Genomic DNA, 21,891 nt, shown 5'->3' with positions numbered 1-21,891 from the left:
TGACGATGGTTACTAAATGTTTCTGAAACAAAATACGTTTCTGTAGTATGTAATTAGAGAAATCAATCTCCATTTTTGACATTACAGTTAATGATTTAGCTTTTAAAAATAAGTGTTTAGTCTTTTCTTAGACAACCACAGTTGAGCTCATGCCAGAAACCAGTAACTGGGACGCTTGCTGCTAATAGAAGCATGTGATGTACCGGCTAGCCATCACATCACAAATATCCTTACTCATTCAAATTTCGGAGAAGCCTGGAGACATGTATTGTAATGTAATTTTTAGAGACTGAATAAGGCATTTGAAACACTGAATGGGTCATTTCATATACTAAATATGGCCTTTTTCATTTGAGTTATAAAGCAGTGAGAAATCAATACCGTGACATGTAACATGTGAAAAACAAGTAATTTTAAAATTTCCATTAATTCTAATTTTGTATTTGCAGAAAACATTGACTAACATGTTGAACATGAAAAGATAACCATAGAAAATTTTCATGCTTAATATTATAGTTACATGAAACAGTTCTGTATGTATTACAGCAATATTTTAGAAGCTAGATGGAGTATTAATAAGCATTTTAAAAAATTTAGCACTGCTCATTAATATTTGAAAGCTTTCGCTAACTCTGGGTGGTTTTTTATGAGGTAGAACATACTATACTGATATGTTCTCAGAGTACTTTATTTTACGTTGTGATCTAAAGACGGTCTGTTGGCTCTGTAATGTATTAAATTATTGGCCCATGAAGATTAGAGAATCTCATTTTCTATTTTATGTTTTGAAGATTCATCATTGATCATCAAATTAGAGATATGCAGTGGCCTACATTTCTGTTCATCAAATCCGATTATGTCTAATGTTTTCTGTATTTAGCAGCTCTTTTTAAAATCTGTATTAGTGGGTGTTACTACATCAAAATTGTATTTGTTTATGAAAGCAAAACAATTGATTATTTGTATTTGTTTAACAATTCTTGAGGATGATTTAAAAATACATCCCTTTAATAAATTCTGTCTTTTAAATGCAGGTATATAAGTCAGTATGCTGAGAATAGTGATAGAATCAAACACAATTTGTAAATATTTTGTTACAGTTTATGCACATTCATGTAGTTTTATGCACATTAACTATAAATCCATGTCCATTCTTTTGGTTCTAGACAGTTTAGAGTTTTAGTTAAAAGGGTAATATCTGTTAAATAAAAGTTAAAATATCCTTAAGCCATGATTTATAGATCATTATTTAATTTGCGTTATCAGGTGTATGCTAGGCCTATTTGTATGATACTTGGTTCTCCCAGTAGCTTTTATTTCTCTGGATGCCTGATTTTTGTTTTCAAGCTGTGTTTTTTCCATTCTCTTGCTTGTAGCTTTGAATTTAAAACTTCTGAGAGAAATTTTCTCTTACTACTATTGACTCCATCTATAGGTACAATACAGTACTAGGATTATTTGTGGGCTCTTAGCAACATGGGTAAGTTTAATGGACATTCTGAATCTTGTATCTGCTTGTATTTCTGTTTTTGCTTGACTATTAGAAATCAGAAAAATAAATTTGTTAAGTATGGATACTGAACTCCATGGTATCCATTTTGTATTTAGTATTACACAGTTACATTTCTTTTTTTTTTTTTTTAAGATTTTATTTATTTATTTGACAGAGATAGAGACAGCCAGCGAGAGAGGGAACACAAGCAGGGGGAGTGGGAGAGGAAGAAGCAGGCTCATAGCAGAGGAGCCCGATGTGGGACTTGATCCCATAACACCAGGATCACGCCCTGAGCCGAAGGCAGACGCTTAAACGCTGTGCCACCCAGGCGTCCCCACAGTTACATTTCTAACATGACCTAGCTTCTTGCCTGATTTCCTTACTTGAAATTTTTCTCAGTTGTTTTGTGGTGTGTATATTGTAAACTGCCCTAAATACTTTTCTCTAACAAGGTTGGCTTTTAAATAAAGTACAGATGTTATTTAGTTTTTAGGATAGATTGTTGCTAAAAATGTATCTATAATTTAGTGAGAAAATGATACACTTTTCAGTGGTTCTTAACTTTTTTAGGGTCATATAATCTTTTTACAGTCTGTTGAAAGTGGCGGATTCTGTCTTAAGAAAATGCACAGGAGGTCCATGGATTTCAGGATAAGAATTCCACAGCTGTTTCCAGTATTAGTGGACTCTATTTTCATTTGAAGTAAAGTAAACCAAACCAAAACAAAACCTGTGATTTGTAAAGGCACATACTACTTTACTTTTCAATAACTTGAAATATTCTTATTGGGTTTTGATGGTGTTTTTTAGTAATTTTAGCATGAAGGCTACTTATTTATTCATAGTAGAATTAACATTTTTATTAAATTAATGACTGCTAGAATATTAAAATAATAGAGAAAGATGTAAAACTAATAGTGTCTCGCCTCATATCTCTAGTATTTGATTTTTTTTCCCTTGAGGAAGAATTAAAAGCCTGTCATTAGGTCATAAAAGGAGAAAAAAGATTGCTTTGTAAAGGATTGTTTAATTAGGATCATAGATAAAAGAAAATTTGGTATTTAAAGGATGGGTCATTTTGATATTTTTCACGAAGGAATACTGGGAAACTGAAAAGCACGTTTTAGTAAGTTTTCACAGACTTTATTATTTAAGTATATAGATTATAAACTTTCCCATGTCTGCTTCTAGAGTCCTTTCTCCCAAACTCCTTATGTAAACTATCTCAGAATCTGAGGATGTTTAAAAGAACTTTTAATTATTTCAGGTTTAAATGCTTTAGGTAGTTACTTCTGTAATTTAAAATAATATGCATATACTATTCTCTTTGATTCTATGCCAAACTATTTTATTTTAAGAAGCCTCCATGCCCAGCGTGGAGCTCCATGCAAGGCTTGAACTCACTACCCTGAGATCGAGACCTGAGCTAGATCAAGAGTCAGATGCTCAACCGACTGAACTACCCAGGTGCCCCTTATGTCAAATTAAAATTTTTTTTCTATTTTTAATTTTATTTTTTTCCAGCTTTACTGAGGCATAATTGATAAAATTGTATGTAAAGTGTACATATGATGTTTTGTGCACATTGTAAAGTGATTATCACAATCAAGTTAATTAACAAATCCATTACACAGTTACCTTTCTTTTGTGTGTGTGTTTAGTGAAGACAGTTATCTACTCCCAGCAAATTTTAAATATATAATACAGCATTATTAAAATACAATACAATGTAGTCACCCTGCTGTATGTTAGATCCTCAGAACTTACCGATCTTATAGCTGAACATTTGCCCTGTGACCTACATCTCTCCATTTCTCCTAGCCCTTGGCATCTGCTGTTCTCTATTTCTATGAGTTTGACCTTTTTTTTTTTTTTCAGATTCTACAAATTAGTGATTCCCTGTAGTGTTTTCTGGTATATTTCACTTAGCATAATGTCCTCAAGGTTCATCTATGGTGTCTCAGTGGCAGAACTTACTTCTTTTTTTATGGCTGAATAATGTTCCATTGAGTATAGACTATTTTCTTTTTCCATTCATCTGTGACAGACATTTAGTTAGTTTCCGTATCTTGGCTATTAGGAAATAGTGCTTCAGTGAACATGGCCGTGCAGATATCTCTCTAAGATACTTATTTTAGTTTCCTTTGGATATATACCCAGAAGCGGGATTACTGGATCATATGGTAGTTCTATTTTTGATTTTTTGAGGAACCTCCCTACTATTTTCCATAATGACTGTACTAATTTATATTCCCATTAACAGTGCACAAGGGTTTGCTTTTCTCCATATCCTTGCCAACATTGGCTAATTCTTATCTTTTTGATAATAGCCATCCTAACAGATATAAAGTAATATCTGATTGTGGTTTTGATTTGCACTTGCATGATAACTAGGGATGTCAAGGAGCTTTTTTGTATACCTGTTAGCTCTTTGTATATCTTCTTTGGAAAAATGGCTATTCAGATTCTTTGCCTATTTCTTAATCACATTACTTACTATTGAGCTGTATGTGTTCCTTATGTATTTAAGACTTTAACCCTTTATCAGACATATGATCTGCAAATATTTTTTCCCGTCCCATAGGTTGTCATTTTATTTCATTGATAGTTTCTTTTTGCTACAGAAGGCTTTTAGTTTGATGTAGTCCTACCTGTTCATTTTACTTTTGTTATCTGTGCTTTTGGTATCATATCCAAAACAATCATTGCCAAGACTAGTGTCAGGAAGATTTTTTTGGTTTTGTTTTCTCCTAGGAGTTCTGGTTTCAGGTGTTATATTTAAGTCTTTGGCCCATTATGAATTAATTTTTGTGAATGATGTGAGATAGGGATCCCATTTCATTCTTTTGCATGTGGATATCTAGTTGCCCTACCACCATTTATTGAAGAGACTGTCCTTTCCCCATTTTATGTTTTTGGTGCCCTTGTCAAAGATTAGTTGACCATACATATATGGATTGATTATTGATTTCTGGGTTCTCCATCCTGTTTTATTGATTCTTGTGTCTTTTTTTGTTTTTTTTTTTTTAATGCCAATACCATGTTGTTTTGATTACTGTAGTTGTGTAATACAGACTGAAGTCAGGAAGTGTGATGCCTTCAACCTTGTTCTTCCTCAGGATTGGTTTGGTATTTGGAGTCTTTCATGGTTCTCTGAATTTTAGGATTGTTTTTTCTGTTCTGTGAAAAAAGCCCTTGGAAATTTGATAAGGATTGCATTGAATATGTAGATCACTTTGGGTTATTTAATAATTATAACAATACTAATTCTACCAATTTAAGAACATAGCCTATCTTTGTTGTATTTGTGCCGCTTCAATATTTTCCATTAATGTCTTACACATTTCAGTGTATAGGTCTTTCACCTCCTTGGTTTAAATTTATTTCTAAGTAGTTAATTCTTTTTGATCCTATTGTAAACAGGATTGCTTTCATAATTTCTTTTTCAGAGCATTAGTTGTTAGTATATGGAAGTTCAACTGATTTTTGTATGTTGATTTTTGTGTCCTGTAACTTTACTAAATTTGTTTATTATAGCTAACAGTTTTTGGTAGAATTGTCAGAAATACATCATACCAAAACTGATGGCATATAGCAAAAACAGTTCTTAGAAGGAAATTTGTAGTGATACGTGCCTATATTAAGAATAAAAACCTCAAATAAAGGAACCTAAGTTTATACTTCAAGGTAAAAGAAAAAGAACTAGAAAAAGAACAAAGTTCAAAGTTAGCAGAAGGAAGGAAATAATGAGATCAGAGCAGAACTAAGTGAAGTAGAAACTAGAAGAACAACAGAAAAGATCACAAAACGAAGAGCTGTTTTTTTAAGGATAAAATTGATAAAGTCTTAGCTAGACTAAGAAAAAAAGAGAAGACTCAAAATTAGAAATAAAAGAGGAGATACTGCAGCTAATACCTCAGAAATACAAGGGCTCATAAAAGACTCTTGTAGGCAATTATATGCCAACAAATTATGTAATCTGAAGAAATAAAGTCGTAGAAACAAACAACCTACCAAGACTGATTCAGAAATAGAAATAGAAAATCCAAATAGACTTGTAACTACTAAGGAGATTGAATTAGCAATCAAAAATCTCCCAACAGCAGCAACAATAAAAACGCAGGACCCAGTGGCTTTACTGGTGAGTTCTACTAAACATCTAAAGAAGAATTAATACCAGTTCTTCTGAAACTCTTCTAAAAAATTGAAGAGGAAGTAATACTCCTAAAGTCATTTCATGAGTCCAACACTATCCTGATGCCAAAGCCAGATAAGGGCACCACAATAAAAGAATATTACAGACCAGTATCCCTAATAAATATAAATGCAAAAATCCTCAACACAATACTAGCAAACTGAATTTACCAGAACATTTAAAAGATCATACACTATGGTCAAGTGGGATTTAACCCTGAAATGCAAGGATACTTCAACATTTGCTAATCAATAAATGTAATACACCACATTAACAGAATAAAGAATAAAAATTGTATGAGCACCTTAATAGGTTCAGGAAAAGCCTTTCACAAAATTCAACATCCATTCATGATAAAAGTCTTGAGAAATCATGTGTAGAAAGAATGTACCCCAACATAATAAAGGCCACATGTGACAAGCCCATAGGTAACATCATATTCAATGGTGAAAGGTTGAAAGCTTTTCCTGTAAGATCAAAAACAAGACAGGGATACCCCCCTCACCACTTGTATTCCACATAGTACTGAAAGTCCTACCCACAGCAGCCAGACAAGAAAAGTCAATAAAAGGTATTCAAATTAGAAGGGAAGAAGCAAAATTGTCTTTTTTTTGGAAATGCATTATCTTAGAATTTTCTATTAACAGTGATGAAAATTTAGCTCACAAATTTCCAGTTACCCTTCTGTCTTTAAATGTTTGAATAGTTACTATGTTTACTTCCTCTCTTGCTTACCTTTGATACTTTAAATAACATTCTTACATCTCTGTTTTATTCTAGCACGTTTTACATTATTTCTTTACTCTTTACTTTGTAAGGCGCAGATATTCTTACTTCTCTTGTTTCTTTTAGCACTTCTACTTCCCCTTAACAGCTGATCATTTGTCAGTTGTATCAAGGCTGGAAAAATTTATATTCTCTTCTGTAACATTTATCTTGCATTTTTTTTGGATAAGATTGATTCTAAAAGCTGAAAATCAATTAACCATGTTTGCACTGTTAGGATATGCAAGAGAACCAAGTTGTATGCTAGGGTTAATGATCTTTTTTAAAAAATTTTATTGTTTTTTATTTTAATTCCAATAGAGTTCATATACAGTTTTTTAAAAAAGATTTTTTAAAAAAAGATTTATTTGAGATAGAACAACAGTGAGAGAGTGAGTGAGAGAGAGCATGAGCCCAAGCAGGGGGAGCGAGGAGGGAGAAGCAGGCTCCCTGCTGAGCAGGGAGACCGGATGCGATATGATGCCATGCTGGGGCTGGATCCCAGGACCCTGGGAACATGACCTGAGCCGAAGGCAGACTCTTCACCGACTGAGCCCCCCAGGCGCCCCAGTTAATATACAGTTTTATATTAGTTTCAGGATACAATGTAGTGATTCAACAGTTCCGTACTCTACCCAGTGCTCGTCGTGGTACGTGTAGTCTTTCATCCGTATCACCTATTTCACTCATCCTTCCACCTACCTTCTGTCTGGTAACTATCAGTTTGCGATAGTTAAGAAACCGTTGCTTGGTTGGTATTTGTCTTTCTCTGACTAACTTATTTCGCTGAGCCTTAAACTTTCTCGCTTCATCTGTGTTATTGCAAATGGCAAGATTTCATTTTTTTAAGGCTGAATAGCATTCCATTGTATACATATACCATATCTTCTTTATCCATTCATCCATTGATAGACACGGGCTATTTCCATAATTTGACTGTTTTAAATAAAGAATGGTGCCAGAAACAGAGGGTATCTTTCCTGATTAGTGTTCTATGGGCCCTTTTTGCTCTAGCTCAGGAAAATTTTCTTTGAAAATTTTTCTTAATTTTCTCTGTCTTCTGCATTACTTAAAATTATTAGTTGGAGGTGGTGGATTGCTTCATCCTATGTGTTTTCCTTTATTTGTTTTCTTTTTTTTTGTTTTACATATTAAGATTGTTTTCCCACTTGGCCTTTGCTTATTCCATTTAATGTAGCGTTATCATTCTCCCTCTATGTTACTGTTCTTCTCAAAAGCCTCTGAGGATCTCATTTTTTTTATTTTTTGTAGTTTTTCTCTTCTTTTGTGCGAGTGATCTTCTTTCCCCAGATTTTTTATTTGCTTTTTTTTGTTTGTACTTTTCTTTCGTCTAATTAGTTTTCTTGACAAATTTGGTAATTCTGGATTGTCGGTTCATGAGTCTCTTGGTGTCATGTACACACGATGGTGCTTATTGACTGTTAGTTTCCACATTAGAATGAGTGCTCAGGGAACCAGTCTTGAGGCAAGGAATTATTCAGAATGCCAAGTGGGGTAGGTTTTATTCTGTAATGCCAGAGTATAATTTCCCCTCTCCCATTCTCCTTTGGATCCTCCTTTGGCTTCTTTAGAGGTTTGTTTTTATTTTGTTTTGTTTTACATAGGAAATAGTAATAGTAGTAACAATTTTCCCATTCCCCCATTTTGCCCCTGCCTCCCTTCCCTTTTTCATTCCTACTTACTATTTCACCTCACTTCCTTTAGGAAGCCGTTGTGGACTTCTTTCTGGCAGATGACCTCCTTACTCACCTGTTGTATTTTCTGGTACTTAGTTTGGGACTTTACTTCCTTCGTTGTTTCATCTGTAGTGTATGCGTTTCTTCCCATCTTCCAAAAGTTTATCAATATTTCATGGCTCCACGTGTTTTTATTGATGTGGATATACATAGTTACAGTTGTTAACTCTTAAAAAAATAAAATATTTCAACAGAAAGGTATATATATCATAGGAAGACAGCATGTTGCAATTTTGTAAGTTAATGACTTGTTTCTTCTGTGTGTGCGTGCACGTGCGTGTGTGTGTGTGTATGGTCTTTTTATTCATAAATGTCTTGGAGCCCTGTGTACATGAATGGGGCTTGTTAAATGGTGTGTTCCCCCCCCCCCCAATACTCCAGGTTGGTTCAGACTAGGATCTGGCAACATCGAGGTGTTGTAGATATTGAGAATATAGTCTGGCAGAAGGGGGAGGTCCCAGGCTGCAGATCCAGCTAGAAAGGTACAGTCGGTGTTTTGAGAGGTCAGACAGTTAGCAAGAACAACACTAGGAAGGTAAAATGGGTAAGAATATGAACTCAGGAATTCTACTTTTTGTTAATCATATTCTCACTGTACCACTTACTAACTTCATGATGCTGGTCATGCACTGTAATTTCTTTAAATTTTAGTTTCCTCGGTAAAAATAGAGATTCATTGTAATAGTATCTTAAAGTTGTGAGAATTGATGAATTAATCTATTAAAAGTACTTAGCATAGTAAGTGCTCCGCAAATAGCAACTACAGAGATTTAAAAAAAAAAAAAAAAGTCTTCTGTATTTTCTTGAAAAGTTAGAACGTCTAGATTCCTGAATGGCAATGATACTGTTTACAACTGAGTAATAGCTGCCCCTTTCAAGTGGGGTATTTGGTTTCTAGTTTGCTGTAGTCCACAGTATTCCTTATGGTCTTATTCTCTGCTTGATTCATTCACACATATTACCTGCCTTACTTGTTTGGGCATTTGGATTTGTGACTCATGGTCTGTTGGTGTTAGGTATAGCTGAAAGATTATCTTCAGTTTTCAGAACTGATTTTTCTTTGGTGCTAGGATGAATCACTACAGAAGGCAGAAATACAAACTGTATTAACAGAGTAATTCAGGGGAGGGAATGCCATCTCATCCAGGAGATTCTTGGGAGCCCTGGTAGCACACTGGTTAGCATATGTGAATAACGGCTCACTGAGGTGTTTCAGGTGAATGAAGAGCCTGATGTTAGGGGGCCTGGTGATAAGTAGCTGGGAGGCCTCTAAGTAGGAATCATACACCTAAAACCTGGAAATGTTTAGAGATAGAGAGAACTCATTTATTGATCCATAATATCTGTTGACTGCCCTACATGCCCAGTATGTACTAGGTTCAAAGATCACAAAATTACATATAATAAGAGTCATTGTCATCAAAGTGGACAGGCAATTTTAATACTGTGCGTAATGTAAGAGTATCCTTAGAAATCTCCTAGTCTAATCCTGTTTTATAATTTCTAAAATAAGCGTAGACAAATTAAGCCTTGCCCAAGTCTTTGCTACTAGTTGGTGTTCCAAGAGTTCTTTTTTCTAATCCTCCATGGGCAGGTAGCATCAAAGAGGTCTGGAAGCATGTAGTGAGGATCCCCAGACCTGGGAGAACTGTTGTAATAGAGCAGGGTACAAAGATTGGAACTTAGATATGAGAGAAGGTCATATTACCTTACATAAAACTCATTCTTAGAAAATTGGAGTTAGAGATTCTTTTCGGGGACTCAAAGAAGTAAGTGGCTATGTTGGAGAAGCCCACATGGCAATGAACTGTAGGCAGTTTCTAGGAACTATAAGGCATCATATAGGACCTGAGGGTGGCCTCCATCTGAGAGCCAGCAGAAAGTAGGGGCCCTTACTTTTATGTGGCAAAAAATGTGAATTCTGCCCATAATCTGAAAGGGCTTGGAAGATAATTCTTTCCTGCTTTAGCCTCCTAATGAGAATGCAGCCTAGCTGATACCTTGAATGAAGCTGTGAAGCCCTGAGCAAATGACTCAGTTGAGCTGTGCCCAGACTTCTGATCCACGGAAACTGAACTAATAAGTGTGTATTGCTCTAAGCCTTTAAGTTTTTGCTAATTTGTTACACAGCACTAGAAAGTGAGTGCTTTTGGTCGTGTCCAAGTATACTGTGTTCTTTAGTATAGTGTTATAATGAACACAGTGCTTACCATCTAATTTGAAGTACCTAGTCCACGCTGTCCTTTGCTTTAAAAGCATGACAGCCATAGCAATTTGTGGTGCGCTGTGCAGCAGTGGGAAATGACAAGTGTGCCACATATGGTCTCTCACAACTACTCAGCTCATGTAGCATGAAGCAGCCATAAAAATATGTAAATGAATTAACATGGAATCATTCTTAGAAAAATTTATTTATGAACAATAAGATTTGAATTTCATATGATTCTCATGTGTTACAAAATGTTATTATTCTTTTAATTTTTTCCCCCAACCATGTAAAAATGTAAAGACCATTTTTAGTTTGCAGTGTACGAAACAAGCCACAGGCTGGATTTAGCCTGTAGGCTGGAATTTGTGGCTATAGCTAATAGCCAAACTTGTAAGCGATACAAGCACTGCTAGATAGTTGCTGTTAATAGGGAAAGTACTAGCGCTGCTTGAGATCCTTAGTAAGAAAGTATTTTTATAAAAAAATCTAGTTTGTAAAAATATTTTAAAAGACTAAAAAGTCTATTATTACAGGTTTATGAAGAGTTTCTTGAGTGTGGTGAACTGGATGGACTAAAATGGAAAACAGCTTCATTTCTCACTAACCAGTGTTATCATGTACCTACTTTGATTATTCTCCTTTCGCCACTCATAGATGATATCTTAGTCAGTTTCCATTGATTTCATGTCACATATTTATAAGAATAAGTTCACTTCTGGCAGTGGGCTTATTTTCAGCTATCAAAAATACCCATTCCAGTTTCGAGGTTCAATTTTAAGCTAATTCATTGCATCTTTCAACCACTGTCTCCCCACCTCTCACTTTCAGACCTGGCTCTTGGCTCTGGAACTTAGGGGAAAGGATTTGGTTGTCTCCTGACTCTTTCTCCCCCCCAATTCATCATGCTGGCCCTAGTTCCTCTACAGTTCGGATTGGGTAGCGGGGTATGAAAGCAAAAGGGTGAAAGTCCTTTCATGGATGAAATGCTTTCATATGCTATTTCTTTTGTGACGAACTTTTGGTTCTTCAGAGGCTTCATGAGGACTTCTGTAAAACAAACAAGCAAACCCATAAATATTGCTGTACACAAGTAGGTGTATGCGTTACAAAAAAGGTCTGGAGCACGCACGCCAAACTGAAAGTAAAGGTTATTACCTCTGCATAGGCAAGTGGAATGGAAGACAAGGGGTGTGGATATCTCAAGGGGTATTTTTACTTTATTATTTGAATTCTTATTACATGTAGATTGTGTTTTGGGTATTTGATTAAATATAAACAAAAAGCTTTGTATTGAAAATAACATGAAAGATTGCAAAAGGAAAATTACTTCTAGAAGTAATAGAAGAAGTATAGAAGTATAGAAAGGTGCTTTAAGCATCTAAAGTACTGATATATTCATAAACTTTAAGAAAAGTAGCATTTTCAGATAACTTTTATGGTAATGTTATAGGATGGAAAAACATGATCTTTCAGATATAGCATTAATTTTTTGGAATGTGGGTTATCTCTAAAAGTCGCATTTTGAAGTGTCGTTGACATATAATACAATGTGTAGGTTTTAAGTATCATTTTATGAGTTTGGACAAATGTATACACCTGTGTAATCCTTTCCCAGTTAAGATGTAGAACATGTCCTTCCCCCAGGAAGTTTCCTCATGCTACTCCTCACTCAGATATCCCAACACCCTAGGCAATGCTGATGTGATTTCTATCACCACAGCTTATTTTAGCTGATTCTAGAACTTCACATAACTAGAATCATTTAAAATATACTCATTTGTTCCTGACTTCTTTCACTCAAATATCTGAGAGATTTTGCTAAAAAAAAAAAAAAAGTTCTTTTAATATATACAGAACTATTGATATTTTTTGTTTCATCTTGTCATCTTATATTGGATTTTTTCAAGAAGTTTGTTCATTTCCTTTTTTTTTTCTTTTTTTAAGATTTTATATATTTGAGAGAGAGAGAGTACAAAAGCGGTGGGGGGGATGGAGAAAGACAAGCAGACTCTACACGCTGAGCTTGGAGCCCTCGGGCTGAGTCTCATGACACCAAGATTATGACCTGAGCCGAAATCAAGAGTCAGTTGCTTAACCAACTAAGCCACCCAGACACCCTAAGAAATTTGTCCATTTCATCTGAGTTATCAAATTATTGGCATAAAGTTGCTCGTAATTGTCCTTTTCCTTTTAAAATTTGAGAGATCTTCAGTGATGTTCCTTCTTTCAGTATTGTTATCGGTTATTTGTATATTTTCTTTCTTTTTTTTTTTAATATTTTATTTATTTATTTGACAGAGAGAGACAGCCAGAGAGAGAGAGGGAGCACAAGCAGGGGGAGTGGGAGAGGAAGAAGCAGGCTCCCAGCAGAGGAGCCTGATGTGGGGCTCGATCCCAGAACGCCGGGATCACGCACTGAGCCGGAGGCAGACGCTTAACGACTGAGCCACCCAGGCGCCCCTGTATATTTTCTCTTTCTATTTTTGCTAGGAGTCATCAGTTTTATTGTCCATTTTCAGAGAATGAATATTTTGGCTTTATTGACTTTCTCTATTGTTTATTTTCTATTTTATTTATTTTGTTCCCTGGATAGTTTCTTTGGATTTCCTTGCATGTTCGTTGACACTTTATTCTGCTTTATCCAACCTACTTTTAAGTGTCTCCAGTGAAGCTTTTCATTTCAGATATGAGTCTTTTTATTCTAGAGTTTCCATTTTTTGGTATGATATTTTTGGCATTTATCTGCCAAGACTCCTGTTTTCAGTCAGTAAGGCTATATTTTCATATAAGTCCATGGGATAGTAATAATAGCTCTATGAAAGTACTTCTTAAAGTGATACCTAATTTGCTCTTTTCTAGCTTTTTAAGAAGAAAACCTAGATCATTGCCTAAAAAACATTTTTAAATGTAGGCATTTATAGCTTCTGATTTTGTTCTAAACATTGATCTAGATACAGCTTACAAAATTTAATGTTTCATTATTATTTTGTTAGAGTTTTTTTCTAATTTCTTATGTTATTTATTTTTCAACTCATTATTTAAGTGTATTTAATTTTCAACTGAGGATTTTCTAGACATCATGTAATTTTTGATTGCTTTTTAAATTCTATTTTGATCAGAGAATGTGCTCTATAATATTTCAGTTACGTGAGACTTAAATTATGGCACAGCATACGATCTTTCTTGGTGAACATTTAAAAGAAATACTATTCTGTAGTTTTTGGATGTTGTATTTTATAAATGTCAATTAAGTGCAGGGTATTGATGGTATTATTTAGATCTATATCAGCATACATCCTGATATTTTTGCCTCCTTTTAAATTATTTTAAAGATTTATTTATTTTAGAGAGAGAGAACATGCGAGAGCAGGGGGAGGGGCAAAGGGAGAGGAAGAGAAAATCTCAAGCAGACTCCCTGCTGAGCATGGAGCCTGATGTGGTGGGGCTTGATCTCATGACCCTGAGATCATGACCTGAGCCAAAATCCAGAGTCAGTCCTTCAACCAACTGAGCCACCCAGGTGCCCCTTGATTTTTTTGTCTTCTATTTTGTCATTTATTGAAACATTGTTAACATTTTCAACTTTGATGGTCTGTTTTCCTTTAGTTTTCTTAGTTTTAGTTTTGTTAATTTTAGTTTTTTATTTTGCTCATACGTATTTATGATTTTTATGTTTTTCAGCTTAATTGATATTTTTGGCATTATGAAATGGACATCTGTATCTTTGGAGATTTTCCTTTGTTTTGCTGTTTTCTTTGTATGATAATATTATAGTTTCTCAAGCTTTCTTATACTTGCAATTTGCATAGTGTATCTTTGTCTCTGAAAGAGACTTTCAGTCTCTTTGTGTCTTTGTGTTTGAAATTGTTTATAGAGATGAATATAGTTGGATGTTTCTTTTTTATACAGTCTGACAATTTTTCCCTTTTGAGTATATGGTCCATTTTCTTAGTCCTTTGTGTGTTTTTGACTGTAGTGTCTTGCTCTTTGTTTTCTTTTTGTCCCATATGTCTTCTTTCTCTCTTGTAATCAGGTGTCGTTTATTATTTTTATGTTTTGTCTTAGCTGTTCAGTTATTCCTATTGCAATTAATTTTTTTATTTGGCCTAAGTGTTAAAATATACATTCTTTACTTGTCATTGGCTACTTAATATTGAACCACATCATCCCCCACAAATATAAAAATCTTAAAATAATGCAATTATGTTTACTACCCCCCATTTTTGTTGTCATATATTTTACTTCCATTTTTGTTATAAATGACACTAAAAAATTATTTGTGATTTAATCAGTAATTTATCTTTTAAGGAAATGAATACCTATGCATTTCTGATTTCCAGTGCTCTTGATTTCTATTTGATGTTTCACATTTCCTCAATTTGTAGGTTAATGTTTTTCACTGAATTTGGGACAGTTTGAACCATTATTTATTCCAATATTTTTTTCTGCCCCATTCTGTTTATTCAATTTAATAGGACTTTAACAACTAGTTAGTAGTTTCAAAGTCCTGTTTTCTAATTCTATCAGGATCATCTTGGGGTCTGTTTCCTTTGACAGCTTGGTTTCCTGGCTGTGGGTCACATTTCTGCTTTTTTGCATGTCTGGTAATTTTTAATTGTATGCTAGACATTATAAATTCAACATTGTTAAGAGTCTGAGTCTTTTGTCTTTTTTAAGTATGTTGAGTTTCATTGTGGAATGGAGTGAGTTTAGTTGATGCTTTTCTTTATCCTATCTAGGCTTGGTTTTAGGCTTTAGTTGAGCCACTGTAGCGTAGTCTTTACTCTAGAGTATGGTCCTTACTCTGAAGACTTGGTCTTTGTGGTGTCTCAGCTGAATTCCTGGGATATTAATGAGTTTCCTCCACCATGACTACTTATGAACTTAAAGCTCTCACAGCACTGTGCAGCCTTTAATATGTTCATTACTCATTTAACCCCATAGTAGCCATTGTCTACTAGGTATTTCAGAATATTGTCACCCACACAATATTCTGCCTACCACTACCGACCCCCAGCACTGTACCACCGCCTCACCTTGTGTAACAAATCCTACAAATTTCACTTGTTTCAACAGTGACTGATCTCTGATCACTGTGTACTACCTGTGTTTCATGAACTCCCTGTACCATAGCCAGAAAATTATCCCTCCCTAGAGAGCTTGGGTAAAGGTGGGACTCACCTTATGTGTTTGCTTTTTCTCGAAGATCACAGACCATGCTGCCTATTATTCAGTACCTGAAAACAGGTGCTTCGTAAGTTTTATCCAGTTGTATAGTTATTTACGGCAGGATGGGAAGTTCAGTATCAGTTATTCTGTTATATTTGGAAACAGAATAAACAGTATATGTGGAACTCATTCAGTTTTACACATACCAAACAGAGGCTTACAGTTTTATCTGCAAAATATGAGTATGGCAGAATTAATATGAAACACCTTAAACACATTGGGTGTTAGGACTAATTGCCTATTTGGGGGATTGCTGGGAAGTAATTAGAAAGTACTATTTGTTTCAACTCTTGTTATGATTGCATTCTATAATCAGTTTCAGAAATAAGAATAAGAAGTCCTTGATATTGATCCTGGTTTCCTTATTAGTGACTATGCTTTGAAGTCACTTCTTTAATTGCAAAGAACAGGAATGTACTCATATTGTTCAAACAAAGTAGGAGAATTGCTTAAGCTTGCAGAATTGAGGTATGTTAGATGGGTGAAATTCCTAGAGAAGGTGAATGGGGAAGACTCCAAAAGCCTTTTTTTGAGCTTTAGTGTTTTCATGTATATATTAGAAAATATAAAAACTAATCTCCACTTTATAAGGTGGGTACCAGTATTTCTAAACCTTATGAAATTATGTTTTTTTTTAAAGGCCTAGTTCAAATGTTATATAAGAATTGTTTCCCATAATGGGTGGCAAGAATGTTCTTTGTGTTACCACTTCTGAAGGCCATTTCCACATATAGTTGTAAATAATAATAAATATTTGTTATTAATAGTGTTTTAATTCTAATAAATATTTGAAGTTCAAATGAGAATGTATATTGAAAAGATTTTGAAAATTTGTATGTGTGTGTGTATGGACATGTGGAAGACATTTTTATTAGAATCTTTTACTCATTTGCAAAATGTATTCTCTTTTTCTGCTTTTAAGTGGAAAATCTTATATTGACTTACTGGTAAAAACTGAAATGGTTTTAAGTTATAAGGTCTAGGTTAGTGAATGGATATTGGCTTATGAAATAGCACATTTTTGATATATTTTTTATTTTTAATATCTCTTTGGTATTAAAGTATAGGAAAGACACTAATGGTTACTTTAAGTCTACTGTGGTTTGATTATTTAAGTGGGAATCAACAAATAGCAATAATCCACTGCTTGAACTTATTAATATCCCCAAAATATGTTTTTTAATTCTTTAAGTTGACTAATTTTCTTTTCTTAATATTCTAGCTCTCTATCAATATCAGCTTACATCACCGAAAAGATAATTTTGAAGACATGTTTTGCTGAAAAGACAACTGAGAAAAATTTTACGAATGGGATGAACACGCTCCAGTTAACTGACTACCTGCTGCAATTTGAATGTTAACAATTACCCACCTGGTACAGTTAACCTAGTGATGTACCTATTCTCACAATATCCTATTTCATTGTGCTTGTCTTGATTAAAGAATTCAAAGTGGAGTACCGCAAACTTGATATGGATAATAAAAAGAAAGACAAGGACAAATCAGATGATAGAATGGCACGACCTAGTGGTCGGTCGGGACACAACACTCGAGGAACTGGGTCTTCGTCCTCTGGAGTTTTAATGGTTGGACCTAACTTTAGAGTTGGAAAAAAAATTGGATGTGGCAATTTTGGAGAATTACGATTAGGTAAGACTATTTTATTTATTCCATTGTGTTGGAAGCGTTTTTTTTTTTTAAACTGAAAGTACTTTCTAATGAAAATGATATTGTTTAGTTTAATTGTTGTGGTAATTTTAAAGAATATAAATGTTGGAAATTTCTTTCATACTTGTATTTTCATTTGTAAGGAGTTCCCCAGTATATGAATGTCTCTTTACTTGAGATCACCCATCTGGAATATGAGAAAAAGAAAGGAAATTAAAAGCCCCAATAAACTGAAAAAAAAAAAAAAAAAAAAAGGACCCATACGGAGCTATTTGCGGTGTATTATTAAAGAATGATTATTTAAGCTACTTTTTCAAATTTGAAAACATGTAGTAACTGATCACTTTAAGAGGGTATGTGTGGCTTAAAGTCAAGGTAATATACTGAAACTGCGTAAAAATCAGTGAAACTGGGGAGCCTGGGTGGCTCAGTCGGTTAAGCATCCAACTCTTGGTTTCTGCTCAGGTCATGATGTCGGGGTTGTGATATCGAGCCCCAGCGTCGGGCTCCGCATCCATCGTGGAGTCTGCTTAAGACTCCTTCTCCCACTGCCTCTCCCCCCTTCTCTCTCTCTTTCAAATAAATAAACCTAATAAAAAAAAATACTCCACGAAATTTACATTGTAATTCCATCACTACCCCCTCCCTAACCAAGTACATCCAGGGTGGGGCTCCGAAATCTGTATTCTTTTTTTTTTTTTAGAGAGCCAGTGGGAGTGGTGGGGATAGGGGCAAAGGGAGAGGGACAGAGAGAATCTTAAGCAGGTTCCATGCCCAGCTTGGAGCCCTAGGTGGGTCTCGATCACACGACCCTGAGATCATGACCTACACTGAAATCAGTGTCTGATGCTTAACTCACTGAGCTACCCAGGCGCCCCAAGAAATCTGTATTCTTAACAAGGGACGCAAAGTACTGATTCAGTTTATTTTTGTAATCAGGCCGATTTGGTAAACATTGGTGTAATTAAACCTCCTAAGTCTGCAGTTAAGGCAATTGAAACTCAATGAGGGAAGGTTGCCTGCCAGATGTCACACAGCAATTTAATGACGGATTCGGGACCAAAATCTAGGCTTTTAACTGCTAGTGCAGTAGAGATACGGCTATCTTAAATGAAGGGAAATAAGAACAGAGAAGCATGTTATATGGGCGTCAGTACTGAAGTCCTTGAGGGCTGTGGTCATGGACCACCAGTAATGGAAACTTCGTTGTAAAAAGGAAAAACTTGGCTTTACAATTTTCCTTAGATACAGCCCCACTTATTAGAACTAAATCCAATTGTATGTTTATCTACTCAATTACTTCTCCTTTTCATCTTGTAAAACACCCTAATTTGTAGTTAGTCGTTCATTTTAATACTATTTTGTGTTGCTAATGTGCATTAAATCTTTTCATGGAGCAAGCCAATAAAAGGCAATGACATACTTTGTAAAGAGCTGTGATCGATGTGTCTGGCAGACTCTTGCACTTCAGTAGGGACTCACATATTTGAAAGGGTGAATGTTTTACCCCTCATATTTTGAAATTCTTAAACTGTTTCTGATTTTGAAATTAGAAAAACGAGGTTATTTACTTGTGTACCTTTGAGCACCCTTCATCCATCCAAAATGTACTGCATGTCTGTCATTTGGGGGCATGATTCGGCACTGGTAATACTGGAAAAATATAAAAATTGTCCCCGCTGTTATGGAAAATACAAGTCAAGTAACCACTTGGGGCCTCAAACTCCTCAACTTTAAAATGGAATTATTTCTACTTCCTAGTTTATTGTGGAGATGGAATTTAGATGATAATGTAAAAGGACCAGCACTGTACCCGCGTATTTTAGGAAAACAATGATTGTTCCGCTTCCTTAAAAGATATATCAAGATATCTGTTCTGTTTTACAATTAAATTGATGTCACGTTGTATGTATTTTTATTTAAATTTATATGTATAAATTAGCTCTACAGGTATATATTATTTTATATGTATGTATTTGTATTCTTCCTCTTTGTGGATATGACTGTAGTACGTTGGCCATTTTTATTTAAAAGTGATTTCATGTAATTTATTCCAAAATAACTACATATATACATGTTTACACACACATTTATGTGTATGTATACCTCCGTGTGTGTGTGTGTGTGTGTGTGTTTGTATACACACAAAATGAATCTAGCTGACCCTTTTCACTGTGGCAATATGAAAACTATGTGTACCATATACTGAAACTGTATATGCTACATATAGTGAAAAAGCAGTAAAATACCCCTTTCTTTTGCAGTCTGTGAATAATCAGGGATAGGAATAAAATGATTTATTAGTCCGTCCATCCATCCATCCATCCATCCATCCATCATCCACCTGGCTGTGTATCTGTATCTAATCTGTCTATGGTTATTTATTGTATATTTGTATATATTTATTTATTTAAATGTATGATCTGTACTCTGTATTTGTGTTCTATGCATATTTATATATAACATCTATACTTATATAGCTAATTTATTCATTTCATTCCTTTTTATTGATAGGATACTAAAGAAAGCAGCATTTTACTCCTTTTTTAAAGGCCCCAGATAATTTCTCTGTATAAAAAAATTTGTTCAAAGCATCATTCTTTATATACCTGGATAAACATGCTAATGTTATAAGCTGGTTTGGATTCTAAAAGTGCTTTCTTTAAAACAACATTAATAGACAAATCTTGAATATTTGATTCCTGGCCCTAAAATTTTTGTGATTAATATTGTGTCAGAAAGAATATAAGGTATACATGTTATAGGTAAGTAACTTTCAACAGAGATACTATTGGCATTTTGGGCTAGACAGGTTTTTTTTTTTTTTTTTTTTTTTTTTGGGAGAGGATTGTTCCAAATACTTCATGTTGTTTAGAACTTCCTTCTTGGGCACTAAATAAAAGTTGTACCTCCACATATAACCCCAAATACCTTTCCCTTGCCATTTTCGAATGCTGCAGGTATTATGCACTGTTGAAACTGCTCTTACAGGTAATTATTTAGAAAAAAAAAAGTTGGACATAAAGCTATCCAAATGCTTTGAGATTTAAAAAAATAGGTAAACATTGTAAAAAACCTAAATTACATGCAAGTAATTGATAATACATTTCTATTTGTTTTTTTAATTGTAAAATGATGAATTAATGTATTTTCAGTATTATTTTATCTTTATATGTATTGGTGGTAAGGCTTGCCTTTTTCCTATTTTAGATCTGTGTCTAGCTTAGACAGTCAACTGAAACCCCTAGAAATACTGATAGGCACTGAATGAGAACAAACATAGCTAGCTAAAATACAGTGTTCTATTGTATATATTTTTCCATTTTTCTTCTGTTTTGACATCTTAAAAAAATCTTTCTGCCTGGGGAGAGACTACTCCTGCTGAGGCTAGCAAGTTCTTAGAGATAGCAGAGGACTCAGTTGGGAGCGTGCCTTTGATCTGCAGAGTAACTGGTCCAGAGCCATACCTCCTCTGTCTGGCCTGTATATTCTAGGAGGCAGTCTTCATTAATCATCCCATGGCTAGGTACGACATGAGAGACCATCTATATAACCCAAAGACCCTGGAATTATTTGCCACCAGAATTATTCAAACTAGGTAATCCTGAACTGTTGATACTGCCTTGCCTTGGCTTTTTGCAGAAACTCCAATAAAGGCTTTGGCACAAGCTCCCTTTCCTTTGTTTCTGTCTCTCATCACTTGATCAAAACATGATACTTCTCCTGTGACTCCCTGTCTAGGATCTGTGAGGATAATAAACTTTGTTTTCCTGAGCCTCTTCTATGTCCCCTCTCGTGGCTACCCCTGACTGACCATCACATAACACAGAACAAGGTTGTTATATATAGCTTTATGAGATACTGTATCTGACGTGAGTTATTGTAACTTTAGACATAATGACGTATACCACAGGAGTTTCAATAACTTTTTGGTTTTGTTTCTTTTCTTCTATATCGTTCATAATTCTTCTTGTTTGATTGCTTTTATTTAAGAATTGTTTTATTGAAAATTCTGCAGGCCTTACAATATATATCAAATAAATATGCAGATTTGAGTGCATGCATCATTTTTATGCTTATTGATTTTCTCCTGCTACTCGCTGAACCATATTATGGTGCTTAACTGAGAAATGTTAAAGAACAGATTGTGATGCTGTAACAAAGAGATTCTAGAATATAGTGGTATTAAGCAAAATCGGTGGTGGTTGTTTTTTGTTTTTTCACACAACACAAACCAGAGGGAGAGCCCTCTGGGCTGTCAGGGCACCTCGGCATCCTTAGTATATGGCTTCAGTCTCTGTGTATAAGGAGATTGTTCCTTTGGTTGCTGTCTCCCAGCCGGCCGGCCAGCCAGCCAGCCAGCCAGAAGGGGAAAATGGGCGAGAAGAGTACACGTTCATTTCTGGAAGTGAGGAGTGACGAAACTTACGTGCGCTCATATCTGGAACTTAATCCCACGGCCACACCAAGCTGAAAGAGAGGCTGGAAATGTAGTCTCTAGCTGGACAGCCACTTAAAAATTGAGTCATTCTCTTATTATAGAATGGGGGCTTTGCTATTGGTGGGCAACTAG

At 34.9% G+C, this 21,891-nt stretch overlaps 1 protein-coding gene across 8 annotated transcripts in view; it reads left to right on the top strand.

The window, feature by feature from the left end:
• Positions 1–21,891, top strand: part of CSNK1G3 (casein kinase 1 gamma 3) — a 109,670-nt gene that overhangs the window by 20,024 nt on the left and 67,755 nt on the right. For all 8 annotated transcript variants that reach the window (XM_040622534.1, XM_040622533.1, XM_040622532.1 and 5 more), the window contains exon 2: positions 16,873–17,300. In XM_040622534.1, coding sequence (XP_040478468.1) covers positions 17,123–17,300 — 178 coding nt within the window. In that variant the 5' untranslated portion in view covers positions 16,873–17,122. The remainder of the gene's footprint in view (positions 1–16,872; positions 17,301–21,891) is intronic.

Source organism: Ursus maritimus, unplaced genomic scaffold, assembly GCF_017311325.1.
Source record: "Ursus maritimus isolate PB19 unplaced genomic scaffold, ASM1731132v1 scaffold_5, whole genome shotgun sequence".
Classification (NCBI taxonomy): domain Eukaryota; kingdom Metazoa; phylum Chordata; class Mammalia; order Carnivora; family Ursidae; genus Ursus; species Ursus maritimus.
Note: the sequence above shows the minus strand (reverse complement) of the source record. Positions and strands in the feature narration are given on the sequence as shown.